The following is a 27,284-nucleotide window of genomic DNA, read 5'->3' on the forward strand; positions in this document are numbered from 1 at the left end:
CACTATTGAGCGATAATTTTTTTTTAACTCCAAAAAAACGATTTTTTTTTCTTTTCTTTTTTTCTTAAAACATTCCCAGGCACTCACTGATGAACCTCAAAGTTTGACGAAGATCCGTTCAGCCATCTGTGAAGAAAATGGTGACAGACAGACACATCTCATATATAGTCGATGTGACTTACTCTGAAGACCATGGCAGCGACAAGGTTTGGCACTTTGTTAACCATGGATGCTGCTGTCACTGCCCCTGCACTTGCAGTTATAAGTGAGGTCCAACTTGGTCGGCTTAGCCCAGCAGAATGTAGCATTTGTAGGCAAGCGGCCAGGTCTTCGGCAGCTTTGACCCGACCAGCTCCACGCCCGGCCAAGGCCCACGCCCGACCTCCTTCACCTCCACCCCTGATACCATAAACACATCATGGCTTTTAAAATGTGGTGAAAAATCAGAGGGTGTGTTCAGAGGATTGGAAAGGAGGACTTTCTCACCTGACGTGACAAAATGCGAGTCGCCAACCACTGTGCAACAACACTGCCCACTCAGGCTTATAGGCGAGACTCAATGGAATGCCGTAAGCTCCGTATACTATGGCAAGCAGGGGGCGCTCAGATGGCAGTTCCATCGCTCTTGGCTCCGCAATCAAAGTCAGTGGGACGTTTGCACCATCCTGCAAAATCGTCAAGTGAACATTCGAACGTCTTGGAATTTGGTGTTTTAGTAAGTGACAGGTTGAGAAGTGATGGAAATGAATGTAGGAGGAAGTAGAGGACGGGGAAGACCGAGAAAGACTTGGCTAAAGATGGTGGAAGAAGAAATGCGGGCAAGGGGGTTAACAAGGGGAGATGCAGAAAATAGGGCAAAATGGAGAAGATTGTTATGGGGACCGCAAGGCTAACCCCCGCTCTAGTAGGGAAAATGGCCTTAAAATGCATGTTGTTGTTGTTGTTGTAAGTGTGGCAATTTTGCAAAGGCAAACCACGCTTTGTGCTTTCAACTGATGAACAGTACACCACCCACTGCGTTTCACTTCCTGATGCCTCCCCTTACGAGCTCCCGTCGAACAATGCATCGTCTGAAGCCGTCCACTTGTCAGGTCACAGCGGAGCCGTGTAGGATGACAGCCAGGTGAGGAAAGCTCAAAGGTGAAGAAGGAAGTCAGGGGGTCGGGGTTAGGCCCGGCTCTGATGTGACATGCCCATTGTGGGAGCTGAATGGCAGATTCACAAAATCAGGAAATGGAAATCATTCAACTTTACAAAAAGAAGACAGCAACAGCAGGCTTAATAATAGGAACTATCAATGACTAAATCATATATATATATACATGTATGTGTACAGTATATATATTGATGAGGTCAGCATCAGGATCAATGTTACAGTAGAAAGATCATCAAAATAAAATGACCGTTGAGTACCTCCACAATGTGCACTTGTGCAGGATCATCATATGAAATTATCTCAAGCAGTAGACCTCCCTTTCCAGGAAGCTCCTTTGGTGCTGCAGCCAAACAGGCCACACTTGCATCCTGAAAAAAGTCCATGTCAAGCAGACGGGAATTGTCACGGGGTCTCCACAGCTCCAGCCAATCATGGCGGCCCAGAGAACCGGGCCCCACACGCTGCATCTGTAAAGGTAAGGGCCACACAAATATACAAATCGGGCATAGAAATTACACCACAAATAATTACACGATTCACCATCAAAATAATCGGACTAATTACAAATCCAAACAGACAAGCACCTGCTCAAACCCAACTGAAGTTCAGGCTCTTCTTTAACGTTATCAAAAATTGTCTTCATGAAGACGAGACCAAAATGGCCATGAACGGTTTGAAGCTGGACTGTCCAAAAGGTGTGACAAAAAAATGAAATCTAATATTCTTTCCAGAGTATGGCACAGCGTCCGAAAGCATGGCACAGAGTCCCAAGGCATGGCACAGAGTCCCAAGACATGACACAGAGTCCCAAGACATGGCACAGAGTCCCAAAGCATGGCACAGAGTCCCAAAGCATGGCACAGAGTCCGAAAGCATGGCACAGAGTCCGAAAGCATGGCAAAGAGTCCAAAAGCATGGCACAGAGTCCCAAAGCATGGCACAGAGTCCGAAAGCATGGCATAGAGTCCCAAAGCATGGCATAGAGTCCCAAAGCATGGCACAGAGTCCCAAAGCATGACACAGAGTCCCAAAGCATGACACAGAGTCCCAAAGCATGACACAGAGTCCCAAAGCATGACACAGAGTCCCAAAGCATGACACAGAGTCCCAAAGCATGGCAAAGAGTCCAAAAGCATGGCACATAGTCCCAAAGCATGGCACAGAGTCCCAAAGCATGGCACAGAGTCCCAAGACATGGCACAGAGTCCGAAAGCATGGCACAGAGTCCCAAAGCATGGCACAGAGTCCGAAAGCATGGCACAGAGTCCCAAAGCATGGCACAGAGTCCCAAAGCATGGCACAGCGTCCCAAAGCATGGCATGGAGTCCAGAAGCGTGGCATAGAGTCCTGAAGTATGGCACAGCGTCCGAAAGCATGGCATATAGTCCCAAAGCATGGCACAGAGTCCCAAGACATGGCACAGAGTCCCAAGACATGGCACAGAGTCCCAAAGCATGGCACAGAGTCCCAAAGCATGGCACAGAGTCCGAAAGCATGGCACAGAGTCCCAAAGCATGGCACAGCGTCCCAAAGCATGGCATGGAGTCCAGAAGCGTGGCATAGAGTCCTGAAGCATGGCACAGCGTCCGAAAACATGGCACAGAGTCCGAAAGCATGGCATATAGTCCCAAAGCATGGCACAGAGTCCCAAGACATGGCACAGAGTCCCAAAGCATGGCACAGAGTCCCAAAGCATGGCACAGAGTCCGAAAGCATGGCACAGAGTCTGAAAGCATGGCACAGAGTCCGAAAGCATGGCACAGAGTCCGAAAGCATGGCACAGAGTCCGAAAGCATGGCAAAGAGTCCAAAAGCATGGCACAGAGTCCCAAAGCATGACACATAGTCCCAAAGCATGGCACAGAGTCCCAAAGCATGGCACAGAGTCCCAAAGCATGGCATAGAGTCCCAAAGCATGGCATAGAGTCCCAAAGCATGGCATGGAGTCCAGAAGCGTGGCATAGATTCCTGAAGTATGGTACAGCGTCCGCAAGCATGGCACATCGTCCAAAAGCATGGCACATAGTCCCAAAGCATGGCACAGAGTCCCAAAGCAAGACACAGAGTCCCAAAGCATGACACAGAGTCCCAAAGCATGGCACAGAGTCCCAAAGCATGGCACAGAGTCCCAAAGCATGGCACAGAGTCCCAAAGCATGGCATAGAGTCCCAAAGCATGGCATGGAGTCCAGAAGCGTGGCATAGATTCCTGAAGTATGGTACAGCGTCCGCAAGCATGGCTCAGCGTCCAAAAGCATGGCAAAGAGTCAAAAAGCATGGCAAAGAGTCCAAAAGCATGGCACAGAGTCCCAATGCATGGCACTGAGTCCGAAAGCATGGCATAGAGTCCCAAAGCATGGCATAGAGTCCCAAAGCATGGCACAGAGTCCCAAAGCATGACACAGAGTCTCAAAGCATGGCGAAGAGTCCAAAAGCATGGCACATAGTCCCAAAGCATGGCACAGAGTCCCAAAGCATGGCACATAGTCCCAAAGCATGACACAGAGTCCCAAAACATGGCACAGAGTCCCAAATCATGGCATGGAGTCCAGAAGCGTGGCATAGAGTCCTGAAGTATGGCACAGCGTCCGAAAGCATGGCACAGAGTCCCAAATCATGGCATGGAGTCCAGAAGCGTGGCATAGAGTCCTGAAGTATGGCACAGCGTCCGAAAGCATGGCACAGAGTCCGAAAGCATGACACAGAGTCCCAAAGCATGGCATGGAGTCCAGAAGCGTGGCATAGAGTCCTGAAGTATGGCACAGCGTCCGAAAGCATGGCACAGAGTCCCAAAGCATGGCATGGAGTCCAGAAGCGTGGCATAGAGTCCTGAAGTATGGCACAGCGTCCGAAAGCATGGCACAGAGTCCCAAAGCATGGCATGGAGTCCAGAAGCGTGGCATAGAGTCCTGAAGTATGGCACAGCGTCCGAAAGCATGGCACAGAGTCCCAAGACATGGCACAGAGTCCCAAGACATGGCACAGAGTCCCAAAGCATGGCATGGAGTCCAGAAGCGTGGCATAGAGTCCTGAAGTATGGCACAGCGTCCGAAAGCATGGCATATAGTCCCAAAGCATGGCACAGAGTCCCAAGACATGGCACAGAGTCCCAAGTCATGGCACAGAGTCCCAAAGCATGGCACAGAGTCCCAAAGCATGGCACAGAGTCCGAAAGCATGGCACAGAGTCCCAAAGCATGGCACAGAGTCCCAAGACATGGCACAGAGTCGCAAAGCATGGCACAGAGTCCCAAAGCATGGCACAGAGTCCGAAAGCATGGCACAGAGTCCGAAAGCATGGCACAGCGTCCGAAAGCATGGCACAGAGTCCGAAAGCATGGCATATAGTCCCAAAGCATGGCACAGAGTCCCAAGACATGGCACAGAGTCCCAAAGCATGGCACAGAGTCCCAAAGCATGGCACAGAGTCCCAAAGCATGGCACAGAGTCCGAAAGCATGGCACAGAGTCCGAAAGCATGGCACAGAGTCCGAAAGCATGGCACAGAGTCCGAAAGCATGGCACAGAGTCCGAAAGCATGGCACAGAGTCCGAAAGCATGGCAAAGAGTCCAAAAGCATGGCACAGAGTCCCAAAGCATGACACAGAGTCCCAAAGCATGACACAGAGTCCCAAAGCATGGCACAGAGTCCCAAAGCATGGCAGTGTCCAGAATGGAGTCCAGAAGCGTGGCATAAAGTCCTGAAGTATGGCACAGCGTCCCAAAGGAGAAAAGGAAAAATCAGCCATTGAAAGTGACATTGTTGATTACCAAGAGTCTTGACAGGATGGTGCAGAGGTGTAGTGCACATACCTTTGAGCTGTCAAGTCCGTGTTCCATTCTCATACCAGGTATATATAAACTGTGCGATTTGTGTTTGACAAGCAGAAAATTGGATCACAACGTGTGACACTCATTGGATGGATTTTAAGCTTGGTGCCCCCATCTACTAACATTAGCTGATGAACGTTAAAGATCGCACGGCGTCTTTCGATGAAGAGTTGGTGAGTTATTGCCGGCACCCTGGCCAGATTCCAGATATTCCTCCACTAACCTACAGCGAGCGCTGCAGCAATTGCACAGCCGCACGCCTGAGCCATGATGCAAACCCGCAGCCACGTACAGGTAATGATCAGTTCAAGTCATATAAGTTTACATAATATTTAACGTCGTTGGCAAATAGGTGACCTTATCAGTTTAAGTACGTCATTGACAAAGAATGTGTTGGAAGAATATTGAGAAAGCAAATAATTATGGAGGAAAGCCCTTATGAGGCCTGCCGCAGAGCATCAAGTGGGTTTTTATTTTTATTTTTAAAATTTCTTCTGTGTTAATTTATTTACCATTGAAATTCAGTGTGTCTGTCCAAGCCATAACAGTTTTACCATTTGAGCTTTTGTCCTCAAATCTTCAACAAACCTTTATTATGAGAATATCTTGCCTTAACGACTTAACAGCTGATCAATAGAATGAAGAACTGGTCTTGCCGGTGAAGATTAGTGTTGCTCTGCATCGGTGGACAGGTAGAATAACTGACAAAATCAACAGGATGTTGATCTAGGTATGCTAACTGCCACGGGAAGTGAGAAGAAGCTGACGTTTTGGGGGTTTTTTCCCCCTCCAACGAAGGGTTAATATCCGAAACCTCAGCTTCACCTCGTTTCTCCATGTCAGTTAGTGTATACCTCACTCATGAATCGTTTGTTTCACTCCCCCACCCACCCCTTCCTGTACCTCCTCCCCCCAAGCCCTCTCCCTCCCACAGATCTCCCGATGTCCCTGTTCTCTACTGTTGTACCTGTGTGCTTCCCGCGCTCTCCCCATCTTGTCTCCCGCTCCCTTCATTGTATGCTTTATGTGTCTGTGCATGTTTTCATGTTAAATGTGTTCGCTCTTACATGAGCCTAGATCTTGTATACAAAAAACAAACAAACAAAAAAAACGTTCCGTTGATGTCATGCATTATGGCTTGGTACGAAGCATTTTTGTACACAGAGTCCGTAGGATCTTTTAATATCCACCAACTAATCCTAGCAGATGGGACGCCTGGTTTAACATCTTTTGATGGACGGCACACAAGATGAAGAGAAGGACACGTTCTGGTGTGCGATAGAGAAGCTGATGGAAAACGTGAAAGATGAGGAAGTTGTTGTGGTAGGAGGAGACCTAAATGATGGACATGTGGGAAGGAGTATGGACGGTTTTGAGGGAGTTCATGGGGGTTACGGATATGGTGTGAGAAATGGAGAAGGTGAAAGGATTTTGGAGTTTGCTGATGGAGCTGATTTGTTGATTTGTAATACTCACTTCCAGAAAGAGGATAATAAGCTTGTTACATACACGTCAGGTGGGTCGACGACAACCGTTGACTACCTGATGGTGCGTAGGCGAGATAGGGGGCACCTCCGGGACACAAAGGTGATCCCGAGGGAGGAGGCTGTTTCACAGCACCACTTGGTTGTCTGCGACATAAGGGTGAAAGGTGCGAGGAGAGCTCGGCGGGTGAAGTACCAACCGAGAATGAAGGTGTGGAGGTTGAAAGAGGTGACAGTAAGGGAGGCATTAAAAGAGAGGCTGAGTAGGGTAGAGGATGATGTGGTTGAGCTTGAAAGTGGTTGGATGTCAATGAAAGATAGTCTGATGCAGCCGTTGGTGAGGTATGTGGATGGACAAAAGGACCACCGAGGCACTCGGAAACATGGTGGTGGGATGATGAAGTTGGAAAGAGGATTGACGAGAAGAGGAAGAAGTTCAAAGAGTGGCAGAAGGCGAAGGGTATGGGAGCAGAAACAGCAGAGCATGAAAGTTATAAGGCAGCCAAGAAGGCTGCAAAGAAAGAGGGAGCAAAGGCGCAGGAGGCATGTAGGACAATGTTCGGAGAACGCTTGGATTCGGAAGAGGGTCAGAAAGCAGTATTCAGGATTGCAAAGCAGATAGCGAAAGAGAGGTGCGATGTGATGGGGGTGAGTTGCTTGAAGGATGAAGTGGGACAAATCGTTGTAGACCCAGATGGAATTAAAGGAAGATGGAAAAGATATATGGAAATGCTGTTGAATACAGAGAATGAATGGGATGACAACATCGAGAGTAACCCAGTTTTAGGACCGGCAGAGAAGATAACTGAAAAGGAAGTTGAGGAAGCGATAAACGCAATGAAGAGTAGAAAAGCGGGAGGGCCGACGGGAGTTGTGGGAGATATGTTGAAGGCAGCAGGAAGTTGGGGTGTGAAGAGAATGACAGAGATCTGTAATCTAGCGGTGAAAGAAGGCCGCATTCCAGTGGATTGGGAACTGAGTACCCTCGTCCCTCTATACAAGGGGAAAGGTGACCCTCGAGAGTGTGGCTCGTACCGAGCGATAGTTATTGGAGCATGGAATAAAGGTATTGGAAAGGGTGTTGGAGAGGAGGATAAGGAAAAAAGTGAAGATTGACGAAATGCAGTTTGGATTTATGCCAGGAAGAGGAACGACAGACGCGCTTTTTATTGTGAGGCAGTTGCAGGAGAAGTACATGGAGAAGAGGAAGAAGTTGTTTCTTGGGTTTGTTGATCTGGAGAAAGCATTCGATCGGGTTCCACGCAAAGTATTGACATGGGCAATGAGGAAGTTAGGAGTGGAGGAATGGTTGATCAGAGTAGTGATGGCAATGTACAAAAGAGCACGCACAGCTGTAAGGACGAAGGACGGGAACAGTGGCGAGTTTGAGGTGAAGGTGGGAGTGCATCAGGGGTCGGTACTAAGTCCACTACTATTTGTAGCTGTGATGGAGGTGCTGGCTCAGAGCGTAAAGGAGGGTTTACCGTGGGAGTTGTTGTATGCAGATGATCTGGTGTTGATTGCGGAAAGTATGGATGGACTGAAGGAAAAGATGAACAAGTGGAAGGAATGTATGGAGACAAAAGGTCTGAAGGTGAATATCGGAAAGACGAAGGTGATGGCAAGTGGTAAAGCATGGGTGAGGTGGAAAGAACTGGGAAGTGGCCCTGTGCTGTGTGCAGGAAGGGTGTCGGAGTGCACTCCATTCAATGTACAATGTGCGCTGAGTGGGTTCATCAAAAATGTAGTGGTCTGAGAGGGTCATTAACCAGTGTGGCAGCTACATTCAAATGTAAGGTGTGCACAGAGGGAGCTGCAGATGGAGGAAATGTTGAGTTGGATCTTGGAGACGGTGTGAAGCTGGAAGGTGTGAAAGCATTTTGCTACCTCGGAGACATGCTGAATGGAGAAGGTGGATCAGACTCGGCAACGGTTGCTAGAATGAGATGTGCATGGAAGAAGTTTCGGGAACTGAGAGGCGTGCTGATGAGGAGGGGAGTGTCGTTGAAGCTGAAGGGAAAGGTGTATGCTGCATGTGTGAGAAGTGTTATGATTTATGGGAGCGAGACATGGATAATGAACGTAGAGCAGCAACGAAGGCTGGAAAGGGTGGAAATGCGAATGGTTCGATGGATGTGCGGAGTATCGTTGAGAGAGAGGAAGACAAATGATGAATTGCGAAAAATGATGGGAATAGAGCCTGTGATGGATGCTGTGAAGAGGAACAGGTTGAGATGGTTTGGTCATGTGTTGAGGAAGGATGAAAGTGACTGGTTGAGAAGAGTGATGGAAATGAATGTGGAAGGAAGTAGAGGACGGGGACGACCGAGAAAGACTTGGCTCAAGATGGTGGAAGAAGAAATGCGAGCAAGGGGGTTAACAAGGAGAGATGCAGAAAATAGGGCAAGATGGAGAAGATTGTCATGGGGACCGCAAGGCTAACCCCCGCTCTAGCAGGGAAAATGGCCTTAAAATGCATGTTGTTGTTGTTGTTGTTGTTGTTGATGGACGGCACACACATTCATGAATCGCCATGCTTGTCAAACTCCGAGATGATAGTTTACAGCAAGATGTTTTTAGCGAGATGATAGTTGTGTTTTATACCCCTCCTCCCCCCATTTCCCGTGCCTCCTTCCCCCAAGCCCTCTCCTTCCCACAGATCTCCCGATTTCCCTGCTCTCAAATGTTGTACTTGTGTGCTTCCCCCTCTCTCCCCATCTTGTCTCCCGCTCCCTTTATCATGTTTTATGTGTCGGTTTGTCTTTTTGTGATTAATGTTAGCTCTTACACAAGCTTCGATCTTGTATACAAAAAAAAAAGATAACGATTCAAACCCAGGCTACAACGCTTAGAGGTGAGTGTGCGTACTTCTCTACTATCCTGCCAGGCCATAACAATAATAATTTCGGAGAGGATGGGTCTGTTTAAATGAAAATTGCACCACTTGACTGCACTGAGCTGCTTGCATAGACACAACAGCATACATTATTCTTGTACCAAACATACTTCTGGAGGAAGAGGATTCCAGAAGAGCTGAAGCATACCCTATAACCTCCGTCGGAGGCATCCGTTGCTAGCACGAAGAGGCGACCCTCGATGCTCTCAACATGATATAGCAACCCGTGGGTTCTTGGTTCCATCAAGAGGGGTCCAACGGCTGCACCTTTGCTTCTGCACTCGAACAGGTGAACCTCGGCCGCATCACGTGAGATGCTGTTGAGGGTGACGTAACGGCGGTCTCGTGTGCGGGCCAATTCCACGTGGAACCTTCGAAAACAAAAACAAACGATTGGTGGGTGCTTAAATGTGTAAACCAGCGTTTCCGCGAAACAAATCCAAAATGTCGAACCAAGCAAAGAAATCCAACAACAAAACCTGTGATCGTGCTCCATGTAAACATTTTCCATGAACGGGTCCACCCCCGGCATCTCGCTCAGAACAAGGCGGAAGGTCTGCCGAGTGCTCAGTTTCTCAGAGAGTGTGAAGAGCAGAACTTCTTCCGTGACCCACTCTGGTCATTCGGACAAGACAACAGAAATAACAGCCGTCCTCCCTTTCCCCACACCCCAAAATGATGTGCTCAGAGATGCTGCAATGCACATTGAAACATTATCAGACTATGAATCTCTCTGAATAAAACTCACAAAACACCCTCGACTGAAACATAGTCATGAAAACAACTAAGAAATTGCCAACTACTACCTAAAAAGGAATGAAAATAGCAGACCAAAAGACTGGACGTTGTTCAAGCTCCAAATTATCTGTGGTTGTGATCCAAGCCTCAGCAGCAGGCCTTTAGTCATTCCCTCAAAACTTCCGGTTACGAGTGCCAAGTGCTGCCCGCTTGACGAGGGACGAATGCGCACGGGAAAAAAAGGTCCGTTGAGGCGAGCCACGGGAAGGTCTTGAAAATCCACGAGAAGTTCCGCTTGTGGGGAATCCAGGGCTTTGTACCATGGGACAAGCCGATCTGGAAGGAAAGTCACAAGTTACTGTCGGACAAAAATGCAACAGAAAAGACACTACAGCGTTTGTCAAGCAGGAATGATCGTAACTAAGCATGTTCGGACGCTTTCAATATGTAGAGCTCAACATATGCCGAGAATTGGAAATGTTTCCACAGTAGTGATCCATAGGCCTAAACTTGGGATTTTAATGACCACAACAAATGTCCAAAATCCTCTGTATCTCTTTGCTGATGACTCTACTCTCTGTCGCTCCATTCTTCATCCCTCAGATCGGCAGTCTGCAGCCTCCTCACTCTCTGCAGACCTGGACAAAATCACAGACTGGTCAAACAAGTGGAACATGTTTTTCAATCCTGACAAATCTCACACTCTTACGATGTGTCTCCGAAAAGACCGACTGGACAACCCTCCCATCCACTTTCTGAATAATCCTCTCCAAGAAGTTCTGTCACTCAAGCTTTTGGGTCTCACTATCTGCCATGATCTTTCCTGGGAAAACCACATTTCAAATCTGGCCTCCAAAGCCAGTCACCGACTGGGCATCCTCCGTCGTGCGAAGTCCTTCCTCGGCACACCTGAGCTCCTCACCACATACAAGGCTTTCATCCGCAGCTCAATGGAATACTGCTCTCCCCTCTGGGCTGGTGCTCCTGCCTCACACCTAGCTCGTCTTCACGCTGTTGAAACCAAAGCGTTCAGAATCATTGGAATCTCCCACGATGAAGCTAACTCCAAGGGCCTCTCACTCACTCACCGCAGGCAGGTTGGTGGTCTTTCCATCTTCTACCGACTCCTCTCTGGCCTTGTCCCCCCAGCTCTCTCTGGGCTCTGTCCCGTAAATATTCCTACAGGTCACACAAGATCTGCCTGCAACCCTCTTATGGTCAAACTGCCAAAATCAAGACTCTCTGCTCACCTTCACTCCTTCATTCCTCTTTTCTCCCGCCTCTGGAACAAACTCCCTCACTCTCTTCAATCCCACTCCACCCTCCAGGTCTTTAAAACAGCTGTTCACTACCATCTCTTATCTTCCCCCATCCAAAACCTTGATCTTTTCTACCCCCGCTAATTTCACCCCAATTCCACTTTTTTGAAATACCAACTTCTGTCCTGGAAGTCCTTGGTGTCCTTGTGTTTTATACTTCTCCCCCTCCCCCCCCCCCCCCTTCCCACGCCTCCTCCCCCCAAGCCCTCTCCCCTCCACACATCTCCCTGCTCTCAAATGTTGTGTTTGTGTGCTTCCCCTTCTCTCCCCATCTTGTCTTCCGCTCCCTCTTTTTATATATTTTGTTTGTCTGGTTGATTTGTTTGTGAAGTAAATGTTAGCTCTTTCACGAGCCTCGATTCAGTATACAAAAAAAACAAAAAAAACTGAGTCATGACCTGACTGACTGAGTCAACTGAGTTAATGACCACAATGACCACAGCCACAACGAATGACCACAATGACCACATCCAAAGCAGAGGAGACAGCCTGATTAAAGTCCCTGAGTGATGAGTGTGTTTTAAGGCCTCCTCCTGATAAAATGTCTCGTTTCAACCCATCTTTATTTAAATGAATTGTGTATTCCACCGATAGGCCGGATTTGCCTCCGGACCTCAACCCAAATCGAATCAGCTTGTTCTTGTCACGCACCCAACTCATTCACGAAGTTTTGTCATAATCCGTCCACATTTTGAAACATCATGCTATATGTACTGTTTATCGTGTTTGGCCCAATCTCTCAATAGTGAAGAATCACTTAAAAAATTATCAGATCCGAATCTTCACCAAAATCGAATCAATCCGTCCTTGTCACACACCCAGCCTGTCCACCAAGTTTCATCTGAATCCGTACATAACCTTTTGATATATCCTGCTCAGAGACAGGTACACAGAGACAGAAGTTAAAAGATAACCTCCATCCACCTTTGGTGGTGGAGGTAATGAAGACTCAGCAAAGAATGAAATTCAAATCATGAAATATAAGATTTGAGAGTTTATGCACCTGGAGGGAGTGTGCATCTGAAGTAGCGGTTATCCATTTCATAGTACACGTAACCTTCAGAAACCTGTGGAAAGCCATCGTAAGTTACGGCCACCCACAAACAAACTGAGAGAATTGTTACAATTACATGCAGTGCAGCTCTGATGAGCGTATGTGTACCCAAAATGGCTACCTATATGTGAGCGTCTGCCCAAAATGGCTACCGATATGTGAGCATTTGCCCAAAATGGCTACCTACAGTCACGAGAAAAAGTAAGTACACCCCATGTAGAGTTTTGACTTTTTCAACATATTTCAACATACAGCTATTTGATCTTCATTTCAACAATATTGATAGATAAAGGTGATATAATATAACAAATATCATGAAACATTTACATTTTGTAGTCCATTGTATAATTTAAATAAACATAAATGCAAATTTCGCATGTGGAAAAATAAGTACACCCTTGGCTCTAATAGGTGGTATTGCCCCCTTTGGCAGAAACAACCTCAAGTAAGCGTTTCTTATAACTGTCGACCAATCTCTGACATCGACTGGGTGAAATTTTTGCCCACTCCTCCATGCAGAATTCTTTCAGCTGTGCGATGTTTGAGGGGTTTCTTGCATGCACAGCTCCTTTCAAATCCCCCCACAACATCTCGATGGGATTTAGATCCGGGCTTTGACTTGGCCATTCCAGAACCCTCCATTTCTTTCTTTTCAGCCATTCCTTGGTGGATTTACTGGTATGTTTAGGGTCATTGTCATGTTGCAAGGTCTACCTTCGGTTGAGCTGGTTTGTCAGATGGCCTCACATTATCCTCAAGCACCCTCTGGTACAATGAAGAATTCATAGTGGATTATATGATGGTGAGCTGCCCAGGCCCTGATGCAGCAAAGCTGCCCCAAACCATAATATTTCCACCACCATGCTTTACTGTTGGTATCAGGTTATTGTGGTCAAATGCTTTGGTTTTCGCCAAACATATCTTCTGGTACTGTGGCCAAATAGCTCTACCTTTGACTCATCTGTCCAGAGCACATTGTTCCAGAAGTGCAGGTCTTTGCCTCGGTGTTCATTGGCAAACTTTAGTCTTGCCCTGATGTTCTTTCTGGACAGCAAAGGTTTCCTCCTGGCGCACCTCCCGTGTAGATCAAATTTGTGCAGCCTCTTTCTAATGGTAGACTCGTGCACTTTGACATCAACAGTGGTAAGAGCTACCTGTAAGTCCCATGATGACATTCTGAGGTTCTTACAGACTTCTTTCAGCATCTTGCGGTCTGCTCTCGGGCTGAACTTGCTGGGGCGGCCTGGCCTGAACAAGTTGGCAGTTGTTTGGAATCTTCTCCACTTGTAGATGATCTTCCGGACAGTCGAATGATTGATTTCAAATTGTTTGGAGATCTTTTTAAATCTCCTCCCAGACTCGTAGGCATCTATAACCTTCTTTCTGAAGGCCTCCGAGAGCTCTTTTGATCTAGGCGTGGTGACGCTGCACACTTCAATAACAAAGAGCAAACCAAACTAAATGTCTGAGGTTTAAATAAAACAGGTTCCTTCAACATCCTCTCTAATGATGTTCTAATCATTTGCACCTGAGCTGGTGCACCTGATTCTAATTTTAGGTATTTGAAGTAGTCATAAATGTAGGGGTGTACTTACTTTTTCCACATGCGAAATTTGCATTTATGTTTATTTAAATTATACAATGGACTACAAAATGTAAATGTTTCATGATATTTGTTGTATTATATCACCTTTATCGATCAATATTGTTGAAATGAAGATCAAATAGCTGTATGTTGAAATATGTTGAAAAAGTCAAAACTTTCCATGGGGTGTACTTACTTTTTCACGTGACTGTATGTGCAAGTGTATGCTCAAAATGGCTACCTATATGCGAGTGTATGCTCAAAATGGCAACCTATATGTGAGCGTATGCCCAAAATGGCAGCCTATATGTGAGTGTATGCTCAAAATGGCTACCTATATGCAAGCGTATGCCCAAAATGGCTACCTATATGCGAGTGTATGCTAAAAATGGCTACCTATATGGGAGTGTATGCTCAAAATGGCTACCTATATGCGAGTGTATGCTCAAAATGGCTACCTATATGTAAGCGTATGCCCAAAATGGCTACCTATATGCGAGTGTATGCTCAAAATGGCTACCTATATGCAAGCGTATGCCCAAAATGGCTACCTATATGTGAGCGTATGCCCAAAATGGCTACCTATATGTAAGCGTATGCCCAAAATGGCTACCTATAGTCCTATATGTAAGCGTATGCCCAAAATGGCAACCTATATGTAAGCGTATGCCCAAAATGGCGACCTATATGTAAGCGTATGCCCAAAATGGCTCACTATATGTGAGCGTATGCCCAAAATGGCGACCTATATGTAAGCGTATGCCCAAAATGGCTCTTACATGTGAGGGGGTGGGGATCGGTGACGAGAGAGGGGAGGGTTCCCCATAATCTCACTTTACAATTTAAAATATAGTTTAAAAAAGGTAACATCTACTTAACATCTTTGTATTCTCAAACGATATATGATATGGACCTGCCTCAATGTGTTCGGGCATGCGGTCTGTTTGGACCTGGTTGCAGGCTCGCAGGCGCTTGCGCAGGTGATCGAGCAGTGGTGCCGAGCGTGCAAAATATTCCTGACAGCTCACCGATTCCTGAGCTATGATGTCCTGCACACGGCACTCAAACATGCTTAGTGAACCTCTTCACTCTATCTTTGCAATATTTTGAGGGTTTCCATATGACACACATTGAATGGATTGTAAATACAGGGCACAAGATGAGGGCATTGAACCAAGATAGATAGAACATCGGGTTACATCTTCAGGAGGGAGCCACTCAGAGTGCGACACTAACCAGGTGATTGTACCAAATAATCTTGTGAAAATTGAATTTCCAGTCCAAGTACAATTTCTACATTCATTTACATACATACATACATACATACATACATTTACATACATTAGGACCGTCAGAGAAGATAACCGAGAAGGAAGTTGAGGAAGCGATAAAAGCAATGAAGAGTAGAAAAGCGGGAGGGCCGACGGGAGTTGTGGGAGATATGTTGAAGGCAGCGGGGAATTGGGGTGTGAAGAGAATGACAGAGATCTGAAATCTGGTGGTGAAAGAAGGCCGCATTCCAGTGGATTGGGAACTGAGTACCCTCGTCCCTCTATACAAGGGGAAAGGTGACCCTCTGGACTGTGGCTCATATCGAGCGATAAAGTTATTAGAGCATGGAATGAAGGTATTGGAAAGGGTGTTGGAGAGGAGGATAAGGAAGAAAGTGAAGATTGACGAAATGCAGTTTGGATTTATGCCAGGAAGAGGACTGACAGACGCACTTTTTATTGTGAGGTAGTTGCAGGAGAAGTAGATGGAGAAGAGGAAGAAGTTGTTTCTTGGGTTTGTTGATCTGGAGAAAGCATTCGATAGGGTTCCACATGAAGTAGTGACATGGGCATTGAGGAAGTTAGGAGTGGAGGAATGGTTGATCAGAGTAGTGATGGCAAAGAGCGCGCACAGCTGTAAGGACGAAGGACGGGAACAGTGGTGAGTTTGAGGTGAAGGTGGGAGTGCATCAGGGGTCGGTACTAAGTCCACTACTATTTGTAGATGTGATGGAGATGCTGGCTCGGAACGTAAGGAGGGTTTACCGTGGGAGTTGTATGCAGATGATCTGGTGTTGATTGCGGAAAGTATGGATGGACTGAAGGAGAAGATGAACAAGTGGAAGGAATGTATGGAGACAAAAGGTCTGAAGGTGAATATCGGAAAAACGAAGGTGATGGCAAGTGGTAAAGCATGTGGTGAGGAGGAAAGAACTGGGAAGTGGCCGTGTGCTGTGTGCAGGAAGGGTGTCGGAGTGAATTCCATTCAATGTACAATGTGCGCTGAGTGGGTTCATCAAAAATGTAGTGGTCTGAGAGGGTCATTAACCAGTGTGGCAGCTACATTCAAGTGTAAGGTGTGCACAGAAGGAGCTGCAGATGGAGGAAATGTTGAGTTGGATCTTGGAGACGGCGTGAAGCTGGAAGGTGTGAAAACATTTTGTTACCTAGGAGACATGCTGAATGGAGAAGGTGGATCAGACTCGGCAACGGTTGCTCGAGTGAGATGTGCATGGAAGAAGTTTCGGGAACTGAGTGGCGTGCTGACGAAGAGGAGAGTGTCGTTGAAGCTGAAGAGAAAGGTGTATGCTGCATGTGTGAGAAGTGTTATGATTTATGGGAGCGAGACATGTGTTACGGATTCGTCACTTCCGTTGTTGTGGTTTTCATCCACTGTAAACATTTTCGATTCCATGTACTATTATTGTTTTCAAAAGGTTTATTGGTTATGAACTGTTTTCAAAAGGTGAAAAAGTTAGTGTTAAAAAGAAACAGGAAACCGGATCGGGAACCGGATGACGAAGAGGAAGAAGAGAAAAAGAAGGCGGAGTGAGTGGAGTCGGACAAGAAGCATAGTTGCTTTGCGGTCTGGAGCGAACATTGGCGAGCAAGAGTCACGAGTGAACTTTGGGTTTCCCAGGAAAGGGATTCCTGCGACAGAGTTGTTATCGCTGTGACAGATCAACCTGCGTGTCAGGTTTTGCGGTGGATTCTGAAGAGAATCATCATCACCATCGTCGTGCCGTTGCGCCACGAGACCGGGCCGTCGGCCATTTTGACTTGCGCTTCGCTCAAGGTTTCATCTCCCTTCGACCATTTTCACCGCATTCAGACGTGGATCTGGCGTGTGTGTGTGACGTGGCTTTTTGAAGGTTAATTCGTCCATACCCGAGGGTGTGATTTCCCAGTCGCCTGGAGGGCGCCTTTGCACAGCTTTGGCAGCCGGACTGTACCTGCCAACCCAACGGGATTCTGGTCTCGATTGGACATTGATCTGACGATCGCTGGAGTGGATCGACTCTGGCTTGAAGCCGGGGATTAGATACATTGGGGATGTTCTTGTTTCACTCACGTGGAGCACAGTGAGTTATATATTATAAAACTGATGGTACCATCATAGGATATTGATTGTACTTTTGATTCATATTATTGTTGTACTGTTATTCTTGTGTGATCTTAATACAATATTTGTTTGTGAGTAACAATTGGTGTGGCTTCACCATTGATCTTTGACATACAGAATAACACATTTTTCTGCTGTGACTCCTCTCGGGGCTCGGAGGTACACCGTGACCAGGGGGTCGGGGAGGAGCACGTAACACATGGGTAATGAACGTAGAGCAGCAATGAAGGATGGAAAGGGTGGAAATGTTAATGGTTCGGTGGATGTGTGGAGTATCGTTGAGAGGGAGGAAGACAAATCATGAATTGCGAAAGATGATGGGAATAGAGCCTGTGATGGATGCTGTGAAGAGAAACAGGTTGAGATGGTTTGGTCATGTGTTGAGGAAGGATGAAAGTGGCTGGTTGAGAAGAGTCATGGAAATGAATGTAGAAGGAAGTAGAGGACGGGGAAGACCGAGAAAGACTTGGCTAAAGATGGTCGAAGAAGAAATGCGGGCAAGGGGGTTAACAAGGAGAGATGCAGAAAATAGGGCAAAATGGAGAAGATTGTCATGGGGATCGCAAGGCTAACCCCCGCTCAAGCAGGGAAAATGGCCTTAAAATGCCTGTTGTTGTTTGTTGTTGTATATACATACATACATACAGTGCATTCAGAAAGTATTCAGACCCCTTAACTTTATTCACATTTTATTATGTTGCAGCCTTATGCTGAAATCGTTTAAATTCATTTTTTCCCTCATCAATCTACACTCAATACCCCATAATGACAAAGAGAAAACAGGATTTTAGAAAGTTTTGCAACTTTATTAAAAAGAAAAAAATGAAATATTACATTGACATAAGTATTCAGACCCTTTGCTATGACACTTGAAATTTAGCTCAGGTGCCTCCCATTTCTCTTGATCATCTTTGAGATGTTTCCACATCTTGATTGGAGTCCACCTGTGGTAAATTCAATTGATTGGACATGATTTGGAAAGGCACAAACCTGTGTATATAAGGCCTCACAGCTGACAATGCATATCAGAGCAAATACCAAGCCATGAGGTCGAAGGAACTGCCTGCAGAGCTCAGAGACAGGATTGTGTCGAGGCACAGATCTGGGGAAGCCGACAAAAAAATTTCTGCTGCATTGAAGGTTCCCAAGAGCACAGTGGCCTCCATAATTCTTAAATTGAAGAAGTTTGAAACCAGGACTCTTCCTAGAGCTGGCCGAGCTGGCCACCCGGCCAAACTGAGCAATCGGGGGAGAAGGGCCATGGTAAGAGAGGTGACCAAGAACCCGATGGTCACTCTGGCTGAGCTCCAGAGATCCTGTGTGGAAGTGGGATAAACTTCCAGAAGGACAACCATGACTGCAATGCTCCACCGATCTGGGCTTTATGACAGAGTGGCCAGACGGAAGCCTCTCCTGAGTTAAAGACACATGAAAGCCCGCTTGGAGTTTGCAAAAAATCACCTAAAGGACTCTGACTGTGAGGAACAAGAATCTGTGGTCTGATGAAACCAAGGTTGAACTGTTTGGCCTCAATTCTAAGCGTCATGTCTGGAGGAAACCAGGCACCGCTCATCACCTGCCCAATATCACCCCAACGGTGAAGCATGGTGGTGGCAGCATCATGCTGTGGGGGTGTTTTTCAGCAGCAGGGACTGGGGGACTGGTCAGGGTTGAGGGAACAATGAACGGAGCAAAGTACAGAGATATCTTTAATGAAAACCTGAAACAGAGCGCTCAGGACCTCAGACTGGGCCGAAGGTTCACCTTCCGTCATCGGTTTGACGGAAGGTGACGGACGGACAATGACCCTAAGCACACAGCCAAGACAACGCAGGAGTGGCTTCGGGACAACTCTGTGAAGGTCCTTGAGTGGCCCAGCCAGAGCCCTGACTTGAACCCAATCAAACATCTCTGGAGAGACCTGAAAATGGCTGTCCACCGATGGTCCCCATCCAACCTGACAGAGCTTGAGAGGATCTGCAGAGAAGAATGGCAGAAAATCCCCCAAATCCAGGTGTGCAAAGCTTGTCGCGTCATACCCAAGAAGACTCGAGGCTGTAATCGCTGCCAAAGGTGCTTCAACTAAGTACTGGGTTAAGGGTCTGAATACTTATGTCAATGTGATATTTCAGTTTTTTCTTTTTAATAAATTTGCAAAACTTTCTAAAATCCTGTTTTCTCTTTGTCATTATGGGGTATTGAGTGCAGATTGATGAGGGAAAAAATGAATTTAAACGATTTCAGCATAAGGCCGCAACATAGCAAAATGTGAAAAAAGTGAAGGGGTCTCAATACTTTCTGAATGCACTGTACATAAGCAGAGTCGGGATTATAAAATCCTCAGCCATCAATGCCGTAAAGCAAATCCGATTCATGATAATGATCCCGATGAATAAATAGGTCAACCGGTGGGTTGACCATGCCTTTCGCTCATTCTGGCCTGTGCCGATTTATAAGCACATTGTATTCTCAAGGGACGGAATGACACAGACCTCCAACAATATTTTCAGCCCTGTCTGTGAACAGGGTTTGTCAAAAGGTTTTTGCCGGATTCAGACGAAATTTGGCAGACAGGTAGTGTATGTGACAAGGAAGAATTGCTTCAATTTTGGTGAAGATCCAGATCCGGATCCTGCTAGTAGAATTTTTTAAGTGATTCTTCACCATTGAGTGGTTGTGCCAACACCTATATATTGCACGATATCTCAAAAAGTTATGGACAGATTCGCATGGAAATTGGTGGACATGTTTTTTTTTTTGTTTTTTTTTGGATACAACATCGAGGCTCGTGTAAGAGCTAACATTAATGACAAAAATCATAAACGGGCATATAAAACATAAAATACGCATTGCGTAGAGTGAGAGCTTCGTCGACAATGGTCAGTCGATCGAGTACGCAGCCCTCGCAAACACCTGTAGGCCGAGGTATTCTTTGTATGTCTGGGCAGCATGGCCCAGTACGAAGTGGGGGAAAAGAACAAACATTGAAATTACCTCAGAAGTAATTAACTTATCATGTTTCTTACTAAGTAAATGCAAATGTCAGTGATGAAAGGTGTATCGTTAGCGCGGTTGACTCTAATAAGGATCACTTTTTCATATTGTTTAGTTGAGAGATGTGAGCTATGTGGTGGTGTCGACTCTAAAGGTAGTTAAAGCGTATTCAGGATTGTTTCATGTCATTGCGTAATGGAAATTAAGCCTTAATTTGAAGAAAGCCGGAAGTAGAAACATAAAACGGAAATACGTCACGTTCTTCGTGTGGCCTTCGTTTAACGCTCGAGAGATCGGCCAGCAAAGCAAGATCACGTGAGCAAGATGGCGGATCATGGAAGGGACATTTGAAATGACAACATGAAATATTGTTCCCAAGGGAATGGGGAATGACAGTGAAATTTTGAATGGATTTACATATACATGCAATTGCCATAGAGGTTCGCTTACGAAGCCCTCTAATAACGGGAGCGGGACACAAGATGGGGAGAGAGAGGGAATCACACAAGTACAACAATAGAGAACAGGGACATCAGGATATCTGTGGGAGGGAAAGGGCTTGGGGGGGGGCATGGGAAGGGGTGGGGGGGGGGGGGGTTGGGAGAAGTATAAAACACATGGACACGTCAAGGACTTCCAGGAAAGAAGTCGGAATTTTAAAAAAGTGGATATAGAGTGAATTAACGGGGGTAGAAAAGATCAAGGTTTTGGATGGGGGAAGATAAGAGATGGTGGTGAACAGCTGTTTTAAAGACCTGGAGGGAGGAGTGGGATTGAAGAGAGTGAGGGAGTTTGTTCCAGAGGCGGGAGAAAAGAGGAATGAAGGAGCGAAGGTGAGCAGAGAGTCTTGATTTTGGCAGTTTCACCAAAGAGGGTTGCAGGCAGATCTTGTGCTACCTCAAGGAATATTTGGGGGACAGAGCACAGGTTGGGTGTGTGACAAGGAAGAATTAACCTGATTTTGCTGAAGATCCGAATACGATAATTTTTTTTAATTTTTGATGTGATTCTTCAACATTGAGAAAACTATATAGCATGATATTTCAAAAAGTTGTGGATGTATTCTGACCAAACTTGTTGGATGAGTTAGGTGTCAAGAACAAGCCGACTCGATTTTGGTTCGGGTCCGAATCCAGATCCGACCTATCAGTGGGATACAAAAGGTAAACGGTTCAGCCTGGCAAAGGTGCGTTCTAGTTTTGTAATTAGAATGTTGTCATGGAAGGACATATTATTATTAAGCTGCTCTATATCCATATTAACATGGTGTGCGCTTAAAATATGGGAATTCTTCTGGATTCTTTGTAGTTAATTTGTTTATCAACTCAGGAGATGATGACGATCATTTTGGTGTTTCACATTCCACATCAGAAAGATTCCGTAGAACTCCTCAAAAGCATGACACACACACACACACACACACACACACACACACACACACACACACACACACACACACACACACACACACACACACACACACACACACACACACACACACACACACACACACACACACACACACCTCGTCCATTTACAGTAGATTAATTTAACGTTGGGAAACAAAGTAAGAAAACAAATTTAAAAGCTTTAAAAATTTTTAAAACAAGCTTCATCTTTACCTTCAATAACTCATTGTTCACATTCTGCCGAAGGCCTCCAGGTGTGCAGGTTAGCCTCCTGGTGAGAGCCAAAACCAGAAGTTTGGAGAGACCAAGAGTTCTGAGAGGGAAGCCCATTGGCATGATGATGCCCCCCTTTTTCTCAGTCTCCGTTGAGCTCGTCAGATCATGGTGGAATCACTGAAAGGGAAATCAGTTACATCACATGGATAAACAAATTAAACAACAAAATTATTCATTTTCCTAAAAATGATCCAATTTAAGACTTTCCTCAAGTGCAAAAGGGTCATCCTGCCTTCTCAAGATCTGAGCAGGTGAGCTTGTTGCAAGGTTGCTCACCTGCAAGATGCAAGACATTTGCTCTTTTTCATGTTAAATTAATAAATTCAGATTGTCTGGCAGGCATTTGAAAGTCATCCATGAATTATGAAGTCTACTGGCACTGAATGTACATTATTCATTCATTCATTCACTCGCTGAAGGTCAGGAGTAAGCCACCTGGGTTTTAATAAACAATCCAATGCGGACACGGTAATTCACATGAATAGCTGTTTTTTGGGGCCGAAGAATCAAAATCATTTAATAATGCTGCTTTCACCTGGATTCTAACCTGCTACCTTCTCGATGTCAGCCTAGAGCCTTCCATCGGTGCTCGGCGACGGTAGACGACTCCACGTTGAAGAAGATATCGCGTAATCGCGGTGAGTTGTTTGGTCAGCTGGTTGGTCGGTCGGTCGTTTGGTTGGCAAGGACTTTTACAAATAAACCGAAATCTGACTCATCGAGACAGTTTGGCTGTAAAGAAGCATTGGGACTGGTTTAATTAAGGTAAAAATAAAGAAATAAATCCTGTACCATCTCAAAAGTTCTACAATCTTGCACAAGCGGAAGTGACGTTTTCTTTCCTGGGTTGATTCACCAGACGTGCTTCTACATCGGGACACTCATATAGATATAATTATTCTGTGAGACTTTTATTTTAGACAAGTATTATGAATTGAAGAGATAGTGTGATATTCGTTTGTGAATTTAATAGCTCGCAAATCCGAGTGTATACATAATTTTCTTTAAACGTATCCAGTGCGATTCGAAATATACATTTAATACGCGCGTATCATTCACCGCTCGAAACTCTCGAACTTACAGTTCATGCTACTTTCAACGTAGAATAAAACTAAAGTTAAAAAACGAAATTATATATAAAATGAAGTAAAAAAAATAAAAAGTAAAGGGATATTCAAAGAGAGAAATAACGTAACGAAACCCGAAGCCTCTGACGTCACGTTAATGGATAATGGTGCATTTGAGACGGGAATTCCGGGTCAATTTTTTACCCTAATCGTTGTTTCCTCTTTTATTCCTTCGTATCATTTAACGCGATTATTTATTTATTTATTATCTCAAAGGCGTATTGTCATTGTGAGTGCTGCGTTACGTTTATGTAAAGTAATATTTATGTAACGTAGCGCATTTTTGGATAAATATTTTAAAACATAATTATTAACACTAACATAATGCTAATGGTCTTCCTGGTTTTAACGAGACCTTCCCGTTCACAGAGTTGTCTCATGCAGTCGGTTCGAGCTTGTATTTTATAGTCCGACACGGAAACGAGGGGAAGACGAAGTGTCTAAACGTAAACGTGCATCACCTGTGCCAGGCTACCTGGGAAACGCTGGAGCTTTTTAACTTCATTTAACAATCGTAAGTCCTAATTCTAATTATTGACAAATACCGAGATGCGTCTACCGTCTAGTCACCAAAATGAACTAGGGTACATAATGTACCTACTGTACATACTGTACATACTGTACATACTGTATGCCGGTACAGTTCCTTTGGATAGCGTTCGCCATGTGCGATCTGTCTACTGAATACGTCACTGAAATGCACCGGAAACACTATTTTGTATTTGTTTACTCTTCTCTATTGATACGCTGGGCATCCATTAACTTGATTAGTAGAGTACCCGCCCGACGGGCGATCCTGTTCCAAGTGTGCAACACATTTTTCTGCCATCGGATATTTTGTGCTGATACAACTTTGACTTTAATTTCTTGCTGATTTCCTTTGGTAATATTGCTCTTGCTGATTTCTGTTCAACTTTGGTGTCCTTGGTTTTTGAGGAATCTCAATTTTCCAGAAAAAAACAAAAACTATCAAACGTCACCCGAGCTAACAATAACCACAACCAACCCACACCCCCCTCTTTCCCCTCCCCTCCACCATTCCCTCACAATCCCCCACCAAGCATCACCCTACCTAACAATACCCATAATAACCCCACACCCCTCTCCACTTTTCACAATCACCCATCAACCGTCACCCTAGCTAAAAAATACCCATTTTGGGTCCTCTAGGTCTTTGGGGTCTTTAAGGGTCTTTGGGGTATTTTGGGTCTTTGGGTTGTTAAGGGTCTTTGGAATATTTTCAGGCTTTTAGGTCGTTTGGGTCTTTGGGGTTCATTTGGTATTCGGGGTCTTTTCAGTCTTTTTAGTCATTGTGGTCTTTTATTTGCTCTGGGTCCTTTTGGTCCTCGGAGTATTAACCTCGGGGTAGAGCTCCCTCTGTGCACACCTTACATTTGAATGTAGCTGCCACACTGGTTAATGACCCTCTCAGACCACTACATTTTTGATTAACCCACTCAGCGCACATTGTACATTGAATGGAGTTCACTCCGACACCCTTCCTGCACACCACTTGCCATCACCAAAGTCTTTCCGATATTCACCTTCAGACCTTTTAGCGAAATCAGAGGTGTCGTGCTAAATTTTGAGGTACCGGAGACCTGCAAGGCCGTGACGTCATCGCCAGATCTTGTCTGCCGTCACATCAAGTTTTAACATGACACTAGATCTATGAAATGATCTATGAGCTTCCTAGTAACATTTGAGTTCCCACAAGGAGTGACAAATGAAATTTGCACATTTTGCCATGATAAACAAAAAATTAACACACGCACACACACACACACAATATCAACAGATATACACTGACAACTGGGGAAACTATAAAAGAGCAGGAAGGTATTTTTTTTAAAGAAGGAGTTGGACAGAAGCAGGAAGGAGTTGGACAGATTGGGAATAGACGAAGAAGGCTCTTTGGAATGGCTAAGAAGAGGTCAGCTCAACTGGGATAGAGAACGCATCATTATACATGGATAACACCAAGGACACCACACCAATGGATTTACGAAAATGGTGGGACTGAGTCAATCACACGAGTGTAGGTTCTGCAACGTAGACACAAAGTATGAGGCACTTCCTATTAGGATGAAAAAAAACTCATTTCAGAGCAGTTATACACACAAAGGCACACTAAACTTTTCTTTTGGTGATGTATAGGAGACCACTGCCGGTGCCTCGATCGCTCCCGAAAAAACATCCATTACCTCATTTCCTCTGCATGGGTTGTAAACAAAACATACATTTCTTTCCTCAAAACATACCTTTATGTCATGATAGATGCGTTGTTAAGTCTTTAAAGAACACCAGAGGCCTGAGCCTATAAGTCGTGACCAAAATGATGGTAATTCGATTTTTTTTTGAGCTTGTAATTGTGGGTGGAGTCAGGCTAGCGAAGCTCCGCCCTGGACTGACAGAGTGACAGTGACAGACAGACAGACGGACACAGACTGGAGGAGAATATATTTGTGTGATTGCCCCAGAAAGATGGTAATGTTGTGTTCACATCCTGTGTTTGATCCAGGGGACAATGTGGACCGATGACATTGCGGAATTTTGTCGTAGCAACGTGACCAACCCTTTCCCACTGTGGTACGAAGGTCGTCCAGGTCATTGTTTCACACAGCTTGTGTTGTGCAGTGCCCCACACTTGCTCTTGGCTACAGGCAGCGCTGCTTTCTTGGGACGAAGGTGGGACATGTGATAGTAGTAGCCATTTTTATACACAGCACATGCAAAGCAAAGAGCGGGGTTTAAAGCAATTGGTTTGTGTGTGCCCATCTTATCAGTTTAGGATGAACAGTTTATGATCGAGAAACAACTTGTTTCGATTGGACGTTATATTTTGAACGCGAGTCGGAACATCCTCTCATTTTACCATGCCTTGGCTCTGAATTCATCCCGATCGCACATGCACAGAGAAAAACCACCTTTAGAGGCCATTTTTCCCCGCAAAGCGGGGGTTGGCCTTTTTCGGGAACCGTGGTTGTTGTTGTTTTTCGGTCCCCTTTTTGAAGCAATGTTTTACGGCCGGATGCCCTTCCTGACGCCAACCCTTTTTGCCGCCTTTAACGACAAACAGGGAATTACCAGTGAACTGGTAGTCTGGTATTCAATTAGCCGACCACGGAAGGATGAACAGGCTGAGTCAACCCCCCTGGCGTTAATTCAGCTAATCGACCGGGATTTGAACCCAGGATCCTTGGATCCTAAGCCGGCACCCTAGCCGCTAGCCCAACACCAGGGTTCCAAAAGCACATGCACATGCACAGAGAGGAGCCAGATAATATTTTTACTCTGTCTGCTTGGCAGTCAAACAAAATAGAAAATCATTCCAAACAGGAAACTTGCCGTTTTTAAGGATGTCATAAAGGACACAAACAACTTGCACGAATAACTAATAAAACACTTCTTGAAATCTTCAAATTGAATTTTATACGTGAACACTGTAGAACACAAATCACCTTCATAATACTTCTAAAACCATGATATACATCAATATATAACACGAGAGGGTGTGATCTGTGAGGGTTGGGGTGAAGATGATGCTGATCGACGCTGCGTTTGATGGTGATCAATAAAGCTTCCATATCCTAAACGGAGACTCAATGTCATGGTATTTACAGTGTACAGTATAAGGGTGAGGTATACAAGACTGATTCAGTTACATTAAGCTTCCGGATTTAAAAAAAATGATCTTTAAGTTAATTATCATACTAAAATACGCAATTTGGTGTTTGTTTGTCTGAGGATTTTTGACAGTGATACATTCGGTTGTTACTTATCCAATCTCAACCAAACTTAACAGGAGGACTAAGGGCCACAAAATGAAGGTTGTAGCGTTTTCATCCTCCCTCCCCAAGAGGGTTTTCCCTGCCAATGGGGATGCATGTTGAGGTGTATATCCATGCTCCATGTTAAGATAGCTTTATTGTGGCGTTTTTCCAAGGACGCTTCTCATAACAAAACAAACAATAATCGCATAATATTAATGGTATTACAAAACAATATTAATACCAACAATATTAA

At 45.3% G+C, this 27,284-nt stretch overlaps 2 protein-coding genes across 7 annotated transcripts in view; one reads left to right on the top strand and one right to left on the bottom strand.

The window, feature by feature from the left end:
- The window catches only part of PREPL (prolyl endopeptidase like), a 41,820-nt gene extending 18,972 nt beyond the window's left edge, over nucleotides 1-22,848 (bottom strand). For 2 of the 5 annotated variants that reach the window (XR_013623688.1, XM_068115011.2), the window contains exons 1-11: nucleotides 22,667-22,815; nucleotides 22,069-22,248; nucleotides 14,977-15,108; nucleotides 12,424-12,487; nucleotides 10,195-10,437; nucleotides 9,843-9,978; nucleotides 9,512-9,734; nucleotides 1,414-1,623; nucleotides 975-1,205; nucleotides 487-665; nucleotides 183-399 (exon numbers count right to left, since the gene is read on the bottom strand). Coding sequence is in view for 2 of the 5 variants with exons in the window: in XM_068115011.2 (XP_067971112.2) it covers nucleotides 183-399; nucleotides 487-665; nucleotides 975-1,205; nucleotides 1,414-1,623; nucleotides 9,512-9,734; nucleotides 9,843-9,978; nucleotides 10,195-10,437; nucleotides 12,424-12,487; nucleotides 14,977-15,108; nucleotides 22,069-22,191 (1,758 nt within the window). In the remaining 3 variants the exon portion in view is untranslated. Of the gene's footprint in view, nucleotides 1-182; nucleotides 400-486; nucleotides 666-974; nucleotides 1,206-1,413; nucleotides 1,624-9,511; nucleotides 9,735-9,842; nucleotides 9,979-10,194; nucleotides 10,438-12,423; nucleotides 12,488-14,976; nucleotides 15,109-22,068; nucleotides 22,249-22,666 lie in introns of all 5 variants that reach the window. The other 3 variants (XR_013623687.1, XM_078779405.1, XR_013623689.1) reach the window with 3 other exon arrangements.
- A 489-nt stretch (nucleotides 22,849-23,337) lies between these two features.
- ABCC10 (ATP binding cassette subfamily C member 10) overlaps nucleotides 23,338-27,284 on the top strand; it is a 71,414-nt gene continuing 67,467 nt past the window's right edge. The window contains exons 1-3 of one of the 2 annotated variants that reach the window (XM_078779406.1): nucleotides 23,338-23,365; nucleotides 23,628-23,772; nucleotides 25,780-25,946. In XM_078779406.1, coding sequence (XP_078635532.1) covers nucleotides 25,786-25,946 — 161 coding nt within the window. In that variant the 5' untranslated portion in view covers nucleotides 23,338-23,365; nucleotides 23,628-23,772; nucleotides 25,780-25,785. Of the gene's footprint in view, nucleotides 23,488-23,627; nucleotides 23,773-25,779; nucleotides 25,947-27,284 lie in introns of both variants that reach the window. The other variant, XM_068115006.2, reaches the window with a different exon arrangement.

Source organism: Myxine glutinosa, chromosome 5 (assembly GCF_964187855.1).
Source record: "Myxine glutinosa chromosome 5, kmMyxGlut1.1, whole genome shotgun sequence".
Lineage (NCBI taxonomy): Eukaryota > Metazoa > Chordata > Myxini > Myxiniformes > Myxinidae > Myxine > Myxine glutinosa.